The sequence below is a fragment of the Leuresthes tenuis genome, unplaced genomic scaffold (genome assembly GCF_036924035.1).
Source record: "Leuresthes tenuis unplaced genomic scaffold, fLeuTen1.0.hap1 SCAF_3, whole genome shotgun sequence".
In the NCBI taxonomy this organism is placed as follows: Eukaryota; Metazoa; Chordata; class Actinopteri; order Atheriniformes; family Atherinopsidae; genus Leuresthes; species Leuresthes tenuis.
Genome location: NW_027325357.1, coordinates 1760888 through 1780000, shown reverse-complemented (window position 1 = coordinate 1780000; position 19113 = coordinate 1760888). Strand labels below are relative to the sequence as shown.

Here is a 19113-nt window from a genome sequence, read left to right as displayed (position 1 = left end):
TCAAAGCTTCTTTTAACTCTTGTTTCTGACGTTTTCACCACGTTTTTCTCTCTCTTTCGACTTTCGGTCTTCATCAGAAAACAGGAAACGTTTTTGACATTTTCCTTCTTTTTTTAACAGCTTCACTTTCAGTGGAAGCTGCAGTTTTCTGCCTGTTTGCTGCTTTCTTTCTGAAGGAGTTTTTAACTGTCGCAGCGCTGATCCGGCCCGTGTTGAGCTGCAGAACCATGGTTCAGCTCTGATTTAACGGTTCTGCTTTGCTGTTGGAGTTCAGCGTAAAATGTTCCGTCATCTCACTGCAGCCGGACTGAATGTATTTGACACGCCGGATTATTTGATAGCTGATTTTTTTGTGTCTGAAGCTGAAAGGTGATGTTCAGGTGTGTGTTTCAGCAGCATCAGAGTGACCGGGTTCTGATTGGGTTTATGGGCTTTTTTCTTTCCGTTGCTGTGTGAGTGAAACATATTGATGATGTAACCACATTAAATTATTTATCCTGAGACAAAACTCTTCTCTGTTTGGGTCTTTCCTCATTTTTATGGGTTTCCTCGTTAAAATGTTTAATTATCTGCACCGTTTCCTCTGGTTCTCAGTGAAATTGGTTAATTAGATGATGTAATATTATATATAAATGAACATTAGAGTTTTCAGTATGTTCACCTCTGTGTTTCTAAAGTTTATGGATGCTCATAAAAATCATTGAACGGTAATGGAAAGGGTTTGAAATGTCACCTTCAGACATTCAGATTGAGCAGGAAAACCGACCGGAATGACAGCCTGAAACCGACTGGAATGACAGCCTGAAACCGACCGGAATGACAGCCTGAAACCGACCGGAATGACAGCCTGAAACCGACCGGAATGACAGCCTGAAACCGACCGGAATGACAGCCTGAAACCGACCGGAATGACAGCCTGAAACCGACCGGAATAACAGCCTGAACCCGACCGGAATGACAGCCTGAAACCGACCGGAATGACAGCCTGAAACCGACCGGAATGACAGCCTGAAACCGACCGGAATGACAGCCTGAAACCGACCGGAGTCCAGCCTGAAACTGACCGGAATGACAGCCTGAAACCGACCGGAATGACAGCCTGAAACCGACCGGAATGACAGCCTGAACCCGACCGGAATGACAGCCTGAAACCGACCGGAATGACAGCCTGAAACCGACCGGAATGACAGCCTGAAACCGACCGGAGTCCAGCCTGAAACCGACCGGAATGACAGCCTGAAACCGACCGGAATGACAGCCTGAAACCGACCGGAATAACAGCCTGAACCCGACCGGAATGACAGCCTGAAACCGACCGGAATGACAGCCTGAAACCGACCGGAATGACAGCCTGAAACCGACCGGAATGACAGCCTGAAACCGACCGGAGTCCAGCCTGAAACTGACCGGAATGACAGCCTGAAACCGACCGGAATGACAGCCTGAAACCGACCGGAATAACAGCCTGAACCCGACCGGAATGACAGCCTGAAACCGACCGGAATGACAGCCTGAAACCGACCGGAATGACAGCCTGAAACCGACCGGAATGACAGCCTGAAACCGACCGGAGTCCAGCCTGAAACCGACCGGAATGACAGCCTGAACCCGACCGGAGTCCGGCCTGAAACCAACCGGAATGACAGCCTGAAACCGACCGGAGTCCAGCCTGAAACCGACTGGAATGACAGCCTGAACCCGACCGGAATAACAGCCTGAACCCGACCGGAATAACAGCCTGAACCCGACCGGAATAACAGCCTGAAACCGACCGGAATGACAGCTTGAAACCGACCGGAATGACAGCCTGAAACCAACCGGAATGACAGCCTGAACCCGACCGGAATGACAGCCTGAAACCAACCGGAATGACAGCCTGAACCCGACCGGAATGACAGCCTGAACCCGACCGGAATGACAGCCTGAACCCGACCGGAGTCCTGAACCCGACCGAAATGACAGCCTGAAACCTACCGGAATGACAGCCTGAACCCGACCGGAATGACAGCCTGAACCCGACCGGAGTCCTGAACCCGACCGGAATGACACCCTGAAACCGACCGGAATGACAGCCTGAAACCGACCGGAATGACAGCCTGAAACCGACCGGAATGACAGCCTGAAACCGACCGGAATGACAGCCTGAAACCGACCGGAATGACAGCCTGAACCCGACCGGAGTCCTGAACCCGACCGGAATGACAGCCTGAAACCAACCGGAATGACAGCCTGAAACCGACCGGAGTCCAGCCTGAAACCGACCGGAATGATAGCCTGAAACCGACCGGAGTCCAGCCTGAAACCGACCGGAATGACAGCCTGAAACCGACCGGAATGACAGCCTGAACCCGACCGGAATGACAGCCTGAAACCGACCGGAATGACAGCCTGAAACCGACCGGAATGACAGCCTGAAACCGACCGGAATGACAGCCTGAAACCGACCGGAATGACAGCCTGAAACCGACCGGAATGACAGCCTGAAACCGACCGGAATGACAGCCTGAAACCGACCGGAATGACAGCCTGAAACCAACCGGAATGACACCCTGAAACCGACCGGAGTCCAGCCTGAAACCGACCGGAATGACAGCCTGAAACCGACCGGAGTCCAGCCTGAAACCGACCGGAATGACAGCCTGAAACCGACCGGAATGACAGCCTGAACCCGACCGGAATGACAGCCTGAAACCGACCGGAATGACAGCCTGAAACCGACCGGAATGACAGCCTGAAACCGACCGGAATGACAGCCTGAAACCGACCGGAATGACAGCCTGAAACCGACCGGAATGACAGCCTGAAACCGACCGGAATGACAGCCTGAAACCGACCGGAATGACAGCCTGAAACCGACCGGAATGACAGCCTGAACCCGACCGGAATGACAGCCTGAACCCGACCGGAGTCCTGAACCCGACCGAAATGACAGCCTGAAACCGACCGGAATGACACCCTGAAACCGACCGGAATGACAGCCTGAAACCGACCGGAATGACAGCCTGAAACCGACCGGAATGACAGCCTTAAACCGACCGGAATGACAGCCTGAACCCGACCGGAATGACAGCCTGAAACCGACCGGAATGACAGCCTGAACCCGACCGGAGTCCTGAACCCGACCGGAATGACAGCCTGAAACCAACCGGAATGACACCCTGAAACCGACCGGAGTCCAGCCTGAAACCGACCGGAATGACAGCCTGAAACCGACCGGAGTCCAGCCTGAAACCGACCGGAATGACAGCCTGAAACCGACCGGAATGACAGCCTGAACCCGACCGGAATGACAGCCTGAAACCGACCGGAATAACAGCCTGAAACCGACCGGAATGACAGCCTGAAACCGACCGGAATGACAGCCTGAAACCGACCGGAATGACAGCCTGAAACCGACCGGAATGACAGCCTGAACCCGACCGGAATGACAGCCTGAAACCGACCGGAATGACAGCCTGAAACCGACCGGAGTCCAGCCTGAAACCGACCGGAATGACAGCCTGAAACCGACCGGAGTCCAGCCTGAAACCGACCGGAATGACAGCCTGAAACCGACCGGAATGACAGCCTGAACCCGACCGGAATGACAGCCTGAAACCAACCGGAATGACAGCCTGAAACCAACCGGAATGACAGCCTGAAACCGACCGGAATGACAGCCTGAAACCGACCGGAGTCCTGAACCCGACCGAAATGACAGCCTGAACCCGACCGGAGTCCTGAACCCGACCGAAATGACAGCCTGAAACCGACCGGAATGACAGCCTGAAACCGACCGGAATGACAGCCTGAAACCGACCGGAATGACAGCCTGAAACCGACCGGAGTCCAGCCTGAACCCGACCGGAATGACAGCCTGAAACCGACCGGAATGACAGCCTGAAACCGACCGGAATGACAGCCTGAAACCGACCGGAATGACAGCCTGAACCCGACCGGAATGACAGCCTGAAACCGACCGGAATGACAGCTTGAAATCGACCGGAATGACAGCCTGAAACCGACCGGAATGACAGCCTGAAACCAACCGGAATGACAGCCTGAACCCGACCGGAATGACAGTCTGAACCCGACCGGAATGACAGCCTGAAACCGACCGGAATGACAGCCTGAACCCGACCGGAATGACAGCCTGAAACCGACCGGAATGACAGCCTGAAACCAACCGGAATGACAGCCTGAACCCGACCGGAATGACAGCCTGAAACCGACCGGAATGACAGCCTGAAACCAACCGGAATGACAGCCTGAACCCGACCGGAATGACAGCCTGAAACCGACCGGAATGACAGCCTGAAACCAACCGGAATGACAGCCTGAACCCGACCGGAATGACAGCCTGAAACCAACCGGAATGACAGCCTGAACCCGACCGGAATGACAGCCTGAACCCGACCGGAATGACAGCCTGAACCCGACCGGAATGACACCCTGAAACCGACCGGAATGACAGCCTGAAACCGACCGGAATGACAGCCTGAAACCGACCGGAATGACAGCCTGAAACCGACCGGAGTCCTGAACCCGACCGAAATGACAGCCTGAACCCGACCGGAGTCCTGAACCCGACCGAAATGACAGCCTGAAACCGACCGGAATGACAGCCTGAAACCGACCGGAATGACAGCCTGAAACCGACCGGAGTCCTGAACCCGACCGAAATGACAGCCTGAACCCGACCGGAGTCCTGAACCCGACCGAAATGACAGCCTGAAACCGACCGGAATGACAGCCTGAAACCGACCGGAATGACAGCCTGAAACCGACCGGAATGACAGCCTGAAACCGACCGGAGTCCAGCCTGAACCCGACCGGAATGACAGCCTGAAACCAACCGGAATGACAGCCTGAAACCGACCGGAATGACAGCCTGAAACCGACCGGAATGACAGCCTGAACCCGACCGGAATGACAGCCTGAAACCGACCGGAATGACAGCTTGAAATCGACCGGAATGACAGCCTGAAACCGACCGGAATGACAGCCTGAAACCAACCGGAATGACAGCCTGAACCCGACCGGAATGACAGCCTGAACCCGACCGGAATGACAGCCTGAAACCGACCGGAATGACAGCCTGAAACCAACCGGAATGACAGCCTGAACCCGACCGGAATGACAGCCTGAAACCGACCGGAATGACAGCCTGAAACCAACCGGAATGACAGCCTGAACCCGACCGGAATGACAGCCTGAAACCGACCGGAATGACAGCCTGAAACCAACCGGAATGACAGCCTGAACCCGACCGGAATGACAGCCTGAACCCGACCGGAATGACAGCCTGAACCCGACCGGAATGACAGCCTGAACCCGACCGGAATGACAGCCTGAACCCGACCGGAATGACACCCTGAAACCGACCGGAATGACAGCCTGAACCCGACCGGAGTCCTGAACCCGACCGGAATGACGGCCTGAAACCGACCGGAATGACAGCCTGAAACCGACCGGAATGACAGCCTGAAACCGACCGGAATGACAGCCTGAAACCGACCGGAGTCCAGCCTGAAACCGACCGGAATGACAGCCTGAACCCGACCGGAGTCCTGAACCTGACCGGAATGACAGCCTGAACCCGACCGGAGTCCTGAAACCGACCGGAATGACAGCCTGAACCCGACCGGAGTCCTGAAACCGACCGGAATGACAGCCTGAAACCGACCGGAATGACAGCCTGAAACCGACCGGAATGACAGCCTGAACCCGACCGGAGTCCTGAAACCGACCGGAATGACAGCCTGAAACCGACCGGAATGACAGCCTGAAACCGACCGGAATGACAGCCTGAAACCCGACCGGAATGACAGCCTGAAACCGACCGGAATGACAGCTTGAACCCGACCGGAGTCGGTGGTTGGCGGTTGCCAACGGGAACCTCAAACTGGAGGAAAAGGACCCGAAGAACATAGAAGATGGAGAGAAGTCTGCAGAAACAGCTGATGGATCGTGTGATTCGGGAACATCTTTCCATCCTTATGAGCATCAACTGTTTCAAAGACACACTGAAACAACCTGGAGAGCAGAAAATGATGACTGATGTGACCAAATGTACATGAAAAGACGAGTCGGGGCTCAGTGAAGGTCAGCTGAAGGTGAAACGAGGAGAATCTGTGAATACAGGCAGCAGCAGTGATGGAGGCGAGTCCAGCTGGCAGGAAGGAAAGGATCCGGACGCTGTTCAGGTTCTGGACCTGTTGGTCCATCCAGCAACCCTACACCGGGCCGAGAGCAGAGTTTATGGATCGAGACAGAAATATCTGCAGGGAGGAGGAGGACTGCACAAGGACACTGGTGGCACAGAGTGTATTTATAGTGGAACAGGAGCCTTCTTTCTCCCTGATCGATGAAGAAGCAGCACATGACCCGACCATAAATGGAAGCTCACCCTGTGAGAGAGAGAGAGATAAATGGGTCAATGACACAAACTGGGAAAAGTTTCAGTCCTCCTCAGCAGCCTGAACAAACAGTTTATTCTGAAAAGTTTTTCTTCCACGTTCACGGGCTCCGGTTCGGACATTTAGGAATTATTCATGGTTTTCCCTGTGATCCAACACAAGATGGAGCGTCGGCTGTGAAGCAGGAGGACAGAAGTGCTGATGCTGGAGGCAGGAGGTTCAGGAGCTTCAGGAGGTTCAGGAAGTTCAGGAGGTTCAGGAGCTGCAGGAGCTGCAGGAGCTGCAGGAGGTTCAGGAGCTGCAGGAGGTTCAGGAGCTTCAGGAGGTTCAGGAAGTTCAGGAGGTTCAGGAGCTGCAGGAGGTTCAGGAGGTTCAGGAGCTGCAGGAGGTTCAGGAGGTTCAGGAGCTGCAGGAGGTTCAGGAGCTTCAGGAGGTTCAGGAGCTTCAGGAGCTTCAGGAGCTGCAGGAGGTTCAGGAGCTGCAGGAGGTTCAGGAGGTTCAGGAGGTTCAGGAGCTGCAGGAGGTTCAGGAGCGTCAGGAGGTTCAGGAGCTGCAGGAGGTTCAGGAGCGTCAGGAGGTTCAGGAGGTTCAGGAGCGTCAGGAGGTTCAGGAGCTGCAGGAGGTTCAGGAGGTTCAGGAGCGTCAGGAGGTTCAGGAGCTGCAGGAGGTTCAGGAGGTTCAGGAGGTTCAGGAGCTGCAGGAGGTTCAGGAGGTTCAGGAGGTTCAGGAGCTGCAGGAGGTTCAGGAGGTTCAGGAGCTGCAGGAGAAGAAAGACAAACTGAAGCAGGAGGACAGAAGTGCTGACGCTGGAGGCAGGAGCTTCAGGAGCTTCAGGAGCTTCAGGAGCTACAGGAGGTTCAGGAGGTTCAGGAGGTTCAGGAGCTGCAGGAGGTTCAGGAGCGTCAGGAGGTTCAGGAGCTTCAGGAAGTTTAGGAGCTTCAGGAGCTGCAGGAGGTTCAGGAGCGTCAGGAGGTTCAGGAGAAGAAAGACAAACTGAAGCAGGAGGACAGAAGTGCTGACGCTGGAGGCAGGAAGTTCAGGAGGTTCAGGAGCTTCAGGAGGTTCAGGGAGTTCAGGAGCTTCAGGAAGTTCAGGAGCTTCAGGAAGTTCAGGAGCTGCAGGAGGTTCAGGGAGTTCAGGAGCTTCAGGAAGTTCAGGAGCTGCAGGAGCTTCAGGAGCTGCAGGAGGTTCAGGAGCTTCAGGAGCTTCAGGATCTTCAGGAGCTGCAGGAGGTTCAGGAGAAGAAAGACAAACTGAAGCAGGAGCATTTCAAACATCCACACAACACAAATCCAAAGTCAAGAAATGGAAATCCAGAGAATTCTGAAATAAAACAGCAGCAAACAATAAACAATTCTCTTTATTTAAACCACGACTTTATAGTCCAACCAGCCCAGATCATCAGCCCTCCACCACCGTGCTTGACAGCTGGTATGAGGTGTTTGTGCTGATATGCTGTGTTTGGTTTCCTCCAAACGTGCTGCTGTGCATTAGGACCAAACATCTCCACTTTGCTCTGGTCTGTCCAAAGGACATTGTTCCAGAAGTCTTGAGCTTTGTTCAGATGCAGCTTTGCAAACCTAAGCTGTGCTGCCATGTTCTTTTTAGAGAGAAGAGGCTTTCTCCTGCAGCCCTTCCAAACAAGCCATCCTTGTTCAGTCTTTTTCTAACTGTGCTGCCATGACCTTTGACCTTTAACATGCTAACTGAGGCCTGTAGAGTCTGAGATGTAGCTCTGGGCTTTTTCACCTTGGGGTGACCTTTAACCTTTAACATGCTAACTGAGGCCTGGAGAGTCTGAGATGTATGACCTTTAACCTTTAGCATGCTAACTGAGGCCTGTAGAGTCTGAGATGTAGCTCTGGGCTTTTTCACCTTGGGGTGACCTTTAACCTTTAACATGCTAACTGAGGCCTGTAGAGTCTGAGATGTAGCTCTGGGCTTTTTCACCTTGGGGTGACCTTTAACCTTTAACATGCTAACTGAGGCCTGTAGAGTCTGAGATGTAGCTCTGGGCTTTTTCACCTTGGGGTGACCTTTAACCTTTAACATGCTAACTGAGGCCTGCAGAGTCTGAGATGTAGCTCTGGGCTTTTTCACCTTGGGGTGACCTTTAACCTTTAACATGCTAACTGAGGCCTGTAGAGTCTGAGATGTAGCTCTGGGCTTTTTCACCTTGGGGTGACCTTTAACTTTTAGCATGCTAACTGAGGCCTGTAGAGTCTGAGATGTAGCTCTGGGCTTTTTCACCTTGGGGTGACCTTTAACCTTTAACATGCTAACTGAGGCCCATAGAGTCTGAGATGTAGCTCTGGGCTTTTTCACCTTGGGATGACCTTTAACCTTTAGCATGCTAACTGAGGCCTGTAGAGTCTGAGATGTAGCTCTGGGCTTTTTCACCTTGGGGTGACCTTTAACCTTTAACATGCTAACTGAGGCCTGTAGAGTCTGAGATGTAGCTCTGGGCTTCTTCACCTTGGGGTGACCTTTAACCTTTAGCATGCTAACTGAGGCCTGTAGAGTCTGAGATGTAGCTCTGGGCTTCTTCACCTTGGGGTGACCTTTAACCTTTAACATGCTAACTGAGGCCTGCAGAGTCTGAGATGTAGCTCTGGGCTTTTTCACCTTGGGGTGACCTTTAACCTTTAACATGCTAACTGAGGCCTGTAGAGTCTGAGATGTAGCTCTGGGCTTCTTCACCTTGGGGTGACCTTTAACCTTTAACATGCTAACTGAGGCCTGGAGAGTCTGAGATGTAGCTCTGGGCTTCTTCACCTTGGGGTGACCTTTAACCTTTAACATGCTAACTGAGGCCTGTAGAGTCTGAGATGTAGCTCTGGGCTTCTTCACCTTGGGGTGACCTTTAACCTTTAACATGCTAACTGAGGCCTGTAGAGTGAGATGTAGCTCTGGGCTTCTTCACCTTGGGGTGACCTTTAACCTTTAACATGCTAACTGAGGCCTGTAGAGTCTGAGATGTAGCTCTGGGCTTCTTCACCTTGGGGTGACCTTTAACCTTTAACATGCTAACTGAGGCCTGTGGAGTCTGAGATGTATGACCTTTAACCTTTAGCATGCTAACTGAGGCCTGTAGAGTCTGAGATGTAGCTCTGGGCTTCTTCACCTTGGGGTGACCTTTAACCTTTAACATGCTAACTGAGGCCTGTAGAGTCTGAGATGTAGCTCTGGGCTTTTTCACCTTGGGGTGACCTTTAACCTTTAGCATGCTAACTGAGGCCTGTAGAGTCTGAGATGTAGCTCTGGGCTTCTTCACCTTGGGGTGACCTTTAACCTTTAGCATGCTAACTGAGGCCTGTAGAGTCTGAGATGTAGCTCTGGGCTTCTTCACCTTGGGGTGAACTTGCTGGGACGTCCACTCCTGGGAAGATTGACAGCTGTCCTGAATGTTTTCCACTTGTGAATAATCTTTCTCTCTGTAGAATGATGGACTCCAGATAGTCTGGAAATGGCCTTATAACCCTTCCCAGACTGATGGGCAGCAGCAGCTGCTTCTCTGAGATCATTGCTGGTGTCTTTCCTCCTTGGCATGAACCTTGGGGTGAAGTTGCTGGGCACTGATGCATGAAACCTGAGAACTAAAACAGGCTGGACTTTGTTTTTACCATGACTGTATAGAAAAGATTTAATCACTGAACATAGAAATATGAGAGCACTCACAGTCAGATAATGTTTATTTTTTTAGGAAATCGTGTGAAATTGTCCCTGCCTCTGGCCCGATGACCGCTGGGATGGATGGATGGATGTGAAATTGTCTCAGATAATTCAGGAGCCTTTGTGGTGAACCTCTGTCTCCATCTGCTGTCCTAAATGCTCAAACACAGCCTGTGAATGCTGTGAAACCTCTGGACCAATCGGACTCCACCACAGATGAATTCTCTTTATCATTATATTTGTTTTTTATGACCAGGATCCGTCCTTTAACTCACATATAAAACAGGTTTCTGCCTTCTTTCACCTTCGTATTATTGTTAAAATCAGGAACATCCTGTTTCAGAGCAGAGAAACTGCTCCATGCATCTGTTCCTTCAGGACTGAACTACTGTAATTCTTTATTATTGTTCTGTCCCACAGATTCTCTGAAAAGCCTCCAGCTGATCCAAAACCCTGCAGCCAAAGTTCTGCTGAGATCTAACAGCAGAGATCATGTTTCTCCAGTTTTAGCTTCTCTTCATTGGCTCCCTGTTAGATTCAGAATAGAATCTAAGGTTCTTCTCCTCACATATAAAGCTCTTAATGACCGAGCTCCATCACATCTTAAAGATCTCACAGTTGGATATTTCCCCAACAGAGCACTTTGCTCTCAGGCTGCAGGTTTCCTTGTTGTTCCCAGAGTTTCTAAAAGTAGAATGGGAGGCAGAGCCTTCAGTTATCAGACCCCTAAAAGCAGAATGGGAGGCAGAGCCTTCAGTTATCAGGCCCCTAAAAGCAGAATGGGAGGCAGAGCCTTCAGTTATCAGGCCCCTAAAAGCAGAATGGGAGGCAGAGCCTTCAGTTATCAGGCCCCTAAAAGCAGAATGGGAGGCAGAGCCTTCAGTTATCAGGCCCCTAAAAGCAGAATGGGAGGCAGAGCCTTCAGTTATCAGGCCCCTAAAAGCAGAATGGGAGGCAGAGCCTTCAGTTATCAGGCCCCTCTCTGTGGAACCAGCTGCCAGTTTGGCTTCAGGAAGCAGACACCCTCTCTACCTTTAAGATCAGGCTGAAACTTTCCTTTCTGATAAAGCTTATAGTTAGGGATGGCTCAGGTGAGCCTGAAACATCCCATAGTTCTGCTGCTATAGGCCCAGCCTGCTGGGGGAGCTCCCATGATGCACCTCTCCTCCCTCTGACATCATCGCTGTCATTAACTTGTGTTTCTCTCTCTCAGCAGGTGTCTCTGGCCTGGTGTTACGCTGCTTGTTGTCCCCTCTTTCCTGTCCTCTCAGCCCCAGCTGGTCCAGGCAGATGGACCCTCCCTGGTTCTGGTTCTGATGGAGGTTTCTTCCTGTTAAAAGGGAGTTTTTTCTCTCCACAGTCTTAAGAATAAGAATAACTCATGATGTTAATAATCTTCAGATTAATAATGATTAAGAATTAATTGAGTTAATTATTTTTTAACTGACTCTGTATGAATTGGACTCATTTGGATTTGACTGTATTACAGTGAATTGGATTCTAATTGCCTTGAATTGGACTGATTCTTTGAAGTGTCCTGAGATAACATTCGCTTTAATTTGGCGCTTCATAAATAAAACTGAATTGAATAATTTAATTTGATAACTTCACCCTCAGAACTGATGTCTGCAAAACAAATGGACCACAGACATATCAAACACTCAAAAAAAGAGCCACAGTTAGCTTAAAATGTAAGTACAATTATAAAAATGAACACAAAATGATGCTAAATTAATTCAAAGACACTCCTGAAATCCCTCTTTTATCCAGAGGGTGGCAGTAATGCCACAGCGGAGAGGAAGAGCAGCCTCAGACTGGGCATGTACAACACTTTTCCCGCCTTTTGTCATTTGGTTGTCAGTTAGAGCGCTAACTGAAACCAGAACAAACCAGTCTTTAACGTTAGGGCTCTGGTTTCCGTACCTTTGAGCTGTAAGAAGTAAGAAGCCAGCCCATTTTCACCAGCTAGCTAAATTGCTATCTTTGGCTTCCATGATTGTGTTTGTGATTTAAGACATTAATACAGGAGACTCGAGCAGGCTTCAAATGTTAGCAAGGGATGAGCTAACTTATCAGCGACCTTCAGTTCTAAACACATTTTAACCAAATGTTGGTAGTTTGGGGCTTAGTTTAATTCCAGAGTCCTTGTTTCTTTTAGCATAGTGAGCAGATGCTACTGGTGATCCCGACCATGTATTTGGCCTCTGATTTACAGCTTCTGATTCCTGAATTAAAGAGATATGCATAAAGGGCAATTTCACCGCTTTTTTCTCATGCAGCTGACATTAGATTGGGTTGGGTTAGGGCAGGGTTAGATTAGGTCCTGTATAGCACACAAAAGTTAGACGGGTCCAATCTGGACAGAATTATTCTACAGAAGGTGTGGATTTTAATCACTCTCAGACTTTTCTGTTCTTATCAAAGCAGTTGGAATGCAGCATAAAGTCTTTCACACAGTCTAAAAAATGATAAGAAATGATAAGAAACGTAAGAAAGAGTGTTTCCAAAGCACTAAATGATTATGTTCAATGCAAAGGACTGAAGAGCTGCAGAAACACCCAGGTTTACACACCTATGTATAGATTTCAAATGATTAAATCTGAGATCTTTACATACTGATTCTAAAATCTTAAAAAGCCACACTTTAAAAGCAGTGGGGCTCTTTGGCTTCATGTTCTCTTTGATATTTCGCGTAACAGATGCTCATTATTCTGTCAGTCTCACAGAGCTTGGATTCTTTTTGCTGTTTCTGTCTGCTCAGGGTTTTATGTCCTGTCGTAACCAGTTTTAGATGATTGTATGTTATCTTTGGGTTTCCTCTGACTTTTGTGTAATGATCTTTTTGTCTGGTCAGTCTACGTTCCCATCCTCTCCTATGGTCACGAGCTGTGGGTAGAGACCGAAAGAACGAGATCGCGAATACAAGCGGCCGAAATGGGTTTCCTCCGCAGGGTGTCTGGGCCTCCCTTAGAGATAGGGTGAGAAGCTCAGTCATCCGGGAGGGGCTCGGAGTAGAACCGCTGCTCCTCCACATTGAGAGGAGCCAGATGAGGTGGCATCTGGTTAGGATGCCCCCTGGACGCCTCCCTGGGGAGGTGTTCTGGGCCCGTCCCACTGGGAGGAAACCCGGGGAAGACCCAGGACACGTTGGAGAGACTATGGCCTGGGAACGCCTCGGGGTCCCCCCAGAAGAGCTGGAGGAAGTGGCCGGGGACAGGGACAGTCTGGGTTTCTCTGCTCAAGCTGCTGCCCCCGCGACCCGACCCCCGGAGAAGCGGTAGATGATGGATGGATCTTTCTGTCTCTGAAGGCACCATCTGTGTGTTATGTGGATACTTCTTGTATGAAACAGCCTTGTTCTGGCTGTCCAACAGTGACTTCTACACACCTGTGTGAGACTGGCTGTGACTGCTGCCTTCGTTCTGTTTCCACTTTGACTCTGAGAGAGACTCAGTTAGTCTGTAAAACTGCATCAGAATCAGATTTTTGTTGTTAATACACAGTGTCAGACTGCAGTGGATGGAAGTACTCAGGGATGGTACCTTTAAACTGTACCTGCAGTATTTGTTTTACACACTGAATTGTCTAAATCGTGTTAAAAGTGTTCATCAAAGTGTGTGAAACCACATAACAAACGCTGTAATAAAGCCATTAGTGTAACAGTATAACTGACTGATGGAGCTCTTCAGATGGAGTCCTCCTGTGCTTGTTCACAGCATTATGGGTGTGAATGACTCTGTATTGATCGCCTGGCAGCTGCTCTCCCATGTTATCACTCTGTGATGCCTCTGAGTGACAGACTGCTGCTGAAGACTCTGATAACTATTCGACTGCAGTCCGACACTCAGGCTGCCTCACATCTGGCCCCTAACCCTACATCTGGCCCTAACCCTACATCTGGCCCCTAACCCTACATCTGGCCCCTAACCCTCAACCCTACATCTGGCCCCTAACCCTCAATCCTACATCAGGCTCCCTAACCCCCAACCCTACATCTGGCCCTAACCCTCAATCCTACATCAGGCTCCCTAACCCCCAACCCTACATCTGGCCCTAACCCTACATCTGGCCCCTAACCCTACATCTGGCCCCTAACCCTCAACCCTACATCTGGCCCCTAACCCTCAATCCTACATCAGGCTCCCTAACCCTTAACCCTACATCAGGCTCCCTAACCCCCAACCCTGCATCTGGCCCCAACCCAACATCAGGCTCCCTAACCCCCTAACCCTACATCTTGCCCCCTAACCCTACATCTGGCCCTGACCCCCAACCCAACATCTGGCTCCCTAACCCCCAGTCCTACATCAGGCCCTAACCCTCAACCCTACATCTGGCCCTGACCCCCAACCCTACATCTGGCTCGATACCCTATCCTACATCTGGCTCCCTACCCTGCATCTGGCCCCTAACCCCTAACCCTACATCTGGCCCTGACCCCCAACCCAACATCTGGCTCCCTAACCCCCAGTCCTACATCAGGCCCTAACCCTCAACCCTACATCTGGCCCTGACCCCCAACCCTACATCTGGCTCGATACCCTATCCTACATCTGGCTCCCTACCCTGCATCTGGCCCCTAACCCTTAACCCTACATCTGGCTTTGACCCCCAACCCTACATCTGGCTCCCTAACCCTACATCTGGCTCCCTAACCCTACATCTGGCTCCTAACCCTTAACCCTACATCTGGCTTTGACCCTACATCTGGCTCCTAACCCTTAACCCTACATCTGGCCCCCTACCCTGCATCTGGCTCCCTAACCCCCTACCCTACATCTGGACCTGACCCCCGACCTTACATCTGTTTCCCTACCCTTAACCCTACATCTGGCTCCCTACCCAACCCTGCATCTGGCCCCTAACCCTTAACCCTACATCTGGCTCTAACCCAACTTAAACCAGCCTAATGCAGTTCCTTTAATCCCAATAACATGTTAAAGTCTCTGTAACAGAATGCTGTGATCGATCGTATCAAATGCAGCTCTGAGATCCAACAGGACAAGCACAGAAACAAGTCCGCTATCAGAAGCTAACAGGAGATCATTGGTAACTTTCACCAGTGCTGTTTCTGTGCTATGATGCACTCTGAATCCTGACTGAAACTCTTCAAACAGATTATTTCTGTGTAAATGATCACAAAGTTGAGCAGTAAGATTTGATATAGGTCGATAATTAGCCAACACTTTTGAATCAAGAGTAGGTTTTTTAAGTAAAGGTTTAATCACAACAACGTTAAAAGTCTGAGGTACACATCCTGTCAACAAAGACCGATTGATCAAATCCAATATGGAAGTATTGATTAAGGGGAAAACCTCCTTGAACAGTCTGGTTGGGATTGAGTCTAAAATACAAGTTGATGGTTTAAAAGAGACTCTTGCTGTTGTTAGCTCAGAGAGATCAACTGGGCAGAAGCCGTCTGAATACAAATCAGGTTCTAAATATATTTCTAAAGCTGCTCTACTTGATGATACATCAGTGATAAAAGTGGGAAGGATTCCATGAATCTTCTCTCTGATAGAAACAATTTTATTGATAAAGAATCTCATGAAATCATCACTGCTGAGAGTTAAAGGAATACATGGCTGAACAGAGCTCGGACTCTTTGTCAGCCTGGCTACAGCGCTGAAGAGAAACTTATCTCTTCTTAAACTTATAACAACTTATATGTTATATGTTGTTACAACAAAGTCATCTGCAGGTTATACACATTAACACTCAATACAATCTATATAAGAATTAATTTTCCATTAAAAACCACACAAAGGTACTTTGGTTACGAGTCTCCAGATGAGCCTTTAGAAGAGACACCTTTAAAAAAAGGAAACTAAATGTTGAATGATAAGTTTGGAGGCTCCTTAACTTCCTTTACATGCAAAAAGAAGAGCTGCTGCAGCACTATTAAACCCTGAGTGCTGCTCTGACTCGTGCACACAGACAGATGTTGATGGCACACAACTTGCAGTGGAAATGCATCATTTTCCAGAGCTGCCATCAAAGAATATAACATGAGAAGAAGCTGACAGAAGTTTAGCCAACATGTGGGCTGCTCTGAGAATCTCTGCCACTCTTCCTGTTACAGCAGCTGATAGAAGCTTCTTTTATATAGAACATAAAATCTTTCCAAACAAAGTTTACAGTTAAAAAAGGAAATAAAACAGAGAAGTACAGCTCAGGGAAAGTTATCCATCAAAGTCCTCCAGGCCAAATGATTCCTGCTCATTAAATGCAGTGAACAGGAAAGTCTTCATGTTTGATTTAAAAGAAGAAGAGTTGATGCAGACCTGCAGTTATCTGGGAGTTTGTTCCACATATATGATCCATATTAGATCTATATATACATGTTATATTCAGATGTCTGTGATGAGTTTATCTCATTTAGAATAATCCCATTTCTCTGATCAGTCTGATCTGATGATGACCAGCTGAGCGATCAGAGCATCCCTCATTATAAAGGCAGAAAAACATGTCAATTTACCTGGAAAATACAGATTATTGATGTTTCATCAGTTCAGATTATTAACCAGATTATATGAAACTGATCAAACTGAACTGAACACAGAGTTTAAAGTCAAACAGCAGCTCTGCTGACAGATCAGATCAATACATCTAAAATGTTCCTGTTTGAAGATGAAAACATTGAGTTTCAAACAGATCAATAAAGTGTTCTTCATGCTGAACACATCAGATCTGTTCCACTGTCACTGAGACCTTCAGCGGTAACATCTTCACTTTATTATCAGTGGCTATAAATGGAAACATCTTCTCAGTGAAAGTGTGTGTGAAGGTGTGTATGTGTCTGTTTGTATCAAGATCAGAGAACTTCAGCTTTCCTTTGTTCCAGTCCAGATTCACTCTGATCCTCCGAGGCTTCTCTGGTACTGACAGAAGAGTTTCAGCAGCTGGTGATGAAGCTATGTATTCACCTTCATTGAGCCCAATTATCCACAATCCAGACTCTATGTCTCCCTTCCTGTCGGCAGACTCTGCTTTCACACCAAGTCCCCAGACTGCACTGTCTCCAACCTCAACATCCCAGCTGTGAGTCCCTGAGTTAAAGCCCTCAGAACTCAGGACAGAGCTGTAAAAATCAAACCTCTCTGGATTATCAGGAAGGTTCTGTTTCTCTCCTCCTCTCACAGCGGTCAGATCCTCAGACAGGATGAGCTCTGAACTAGCAGTGTTTGGGTCCATAATGAGAGGAGTGTAGCAGACCATGTCCTTCATCTTGTTCCAGATGTTGAAGGCCAGGTTGCCCAGATGTTTGGCCTGGTCTATCAGAGCTCCTGAGTGCAGCTGTGGATCATCCAGCAGGGGGCAGCGCTGGACTCTTTCCGCTGCAGCCTTGTAGTGGTTCAGGAATGAGACGTCTTCAGCTCTCAGCTCCTCCTCTGTGGCTCTGACTGTGTCTGAAAGAGCTGCCATCTCTCTGCTCAGAGCCTCCATCTTCTCCTTCATCATCCCACTCTTCTGCTCCTCTTCCTCCCTCAGTGCAGCCAGCCTGGCCTCCTCTTCCTCTGCTAAAAACTGGTGAAGCTTCTTAAACTGCTCCTTAATCTGCGTCTCTGTGTGTCGGGCCTGGACCTTAATGTGTTCTGCTGTTTGATCAAACTTCTCTGTAACTTTCTTCTGGAGCTCCAGTTTCTCCTTTAAGGGTTCCAGAGATTTCTGGAGCTCCTTCTTGTGTTGTCGTGCAGCTTCATCGATGGGTCTGATTCTGTGGTTGGTGTGTTTCTCTGAATCTCTGCAGATGAGACAAACTGGCTGCTGATGGTCCAGACAGAAGAGTTTGAGTTTCTCAGAGTGCAGACTGCAGAGAGCCTCTGAAGCTCTCTGATCTCTGTCCTGTATGAAGGACTCACACAGATTCTTCAACACCAGGTTTATCGGTGGTTCATCCCTTGAAGATCTTCTCTTACAAACTGGACACTCTTGTGTTGGTTTCTCTCTCCACCAGCTCCTCAGACAGTCTCCACAGAAGCTGTGGCTACAGGACAGAAGAACTGGATCTCTGTAGATCTCACGACAGACCGAACAGCAGAAATCTTCCTCTGATCTGGAAGCCATTTAGTCTCTGAGTGAAGCTGAAAACAGCAGACAGAACACAGTCAGCCATGGCTCCCCTCCCAGCTCTACTGACTTCCTCAAACTGAGTGTTTGTGGTGTTTTTGGTCAAACTCACCTTCAGTGTGTGGAGTGTGAGCAGCTTGAAGTTTCCACTTCTCTCTCCTGCAGCTGGACTCACTCAGAGGAAGCTGTGAGTTTGGTCTGAAGCTGAATCTGATCGTCTGTGTGTCTCTCTGTAGTGAAGAAGAATCTCTGACTGTTTCCTGCTTCGTCTCAGCTGAGTCAGGTGGAGCTTAAACCTTCCCTGAACTAAGGTGTGTTCGTTCCAGAGTTCAGAGATAAACCTGCCAGCAGCTGTGGAAGTTAATGATCAGCAGGTTTTATATCTTTATCTGCACAGTTCAGAACGATAAACTCTATGAAGGTTGTTTTACTTGCGTAAAGCAACATGGCTGCACCTGGTCCAGAGAGACGAGTCTGAGGAGGAAACATGAGACACAGACATCTCCGGACCGGGTCAGACATCAGGATGTGATCATCTACAGGGATCAGAGGTCAAACACTCAGTCTCAGTAACAGAGAGAGTTTTCCTGTCTGGGAGAAAGTTCAGGAAGCATTTAGCTCCCAGTTTGCTTTGAGTCCGACACACAGACGAGTTTTACGGTTATTTTACTGGAAAGACACAGAGTTACATATTTTAGAGACTAACATGGAGAACTGTTTACATCCTTTATATCACTTCATCACAACAGAACCTGCGCGTCTTCCTCAGTTTGAGCCTGGTTCTGTTGTCCAGAGGGAACTTTCTAACTCTGTTAGCAGCTCTCAGGTCTGTTTTTCTGATTCTCATCTCTGAAAAAACTTTTAAAGAGACCAGAAGATAGCATCAGTCTGAGTCAGTTACCTGCCAGAGAGATAGCATCTTCACATTCTTTTAAAAGCCTCTTTTATTGATCCCTGAGTCAGCAGACATATT

At 49.2% G+C, this 19113-nt stretch overlaps 1 protein-coding gene across 1 annotated transcript; it reads right to left on the bottom strand.

Annotated features, from left to right (window-relative positions):
- Positions 1 to 16548: 16548 nt before the first annotated feature.
- Positions 16549 to 18496, bottom strand: LOC140302868 (nuclear factor 7, ovary-like). Its single transcript, XM_072381386.1, has 2 exons — positions 18253 to 18496; positions 16549 to 18154 (listed from the first exon to the last, which is right to left on the bottom strand). The coding sequence occupies exon 2, from the start codon at positions 18135 to 18137 to the stop codon at positions 16755 to 16757; it is 1383 nt and encodes a 460-aa protein (XP_072237487.1). The 5' UTR covers positions 18138 to 18154; positions 18253 to 18496; the 3' UTR covers positions 16549 to 16754.
- Between the last annotated feature and the right edge of the window lie 617 nt (positions 18497 to 19113).

What these genes read in the sequence shown, in the direction of transcription:
- LOC140302868 (XM_072381386.1), bottom strand. Translation starts at nt 18,137, where the DNA reads ATGGCTTCCAGATCAGAGGAAGATTTCTGCTGTTCGGTCTGTCGTGAG.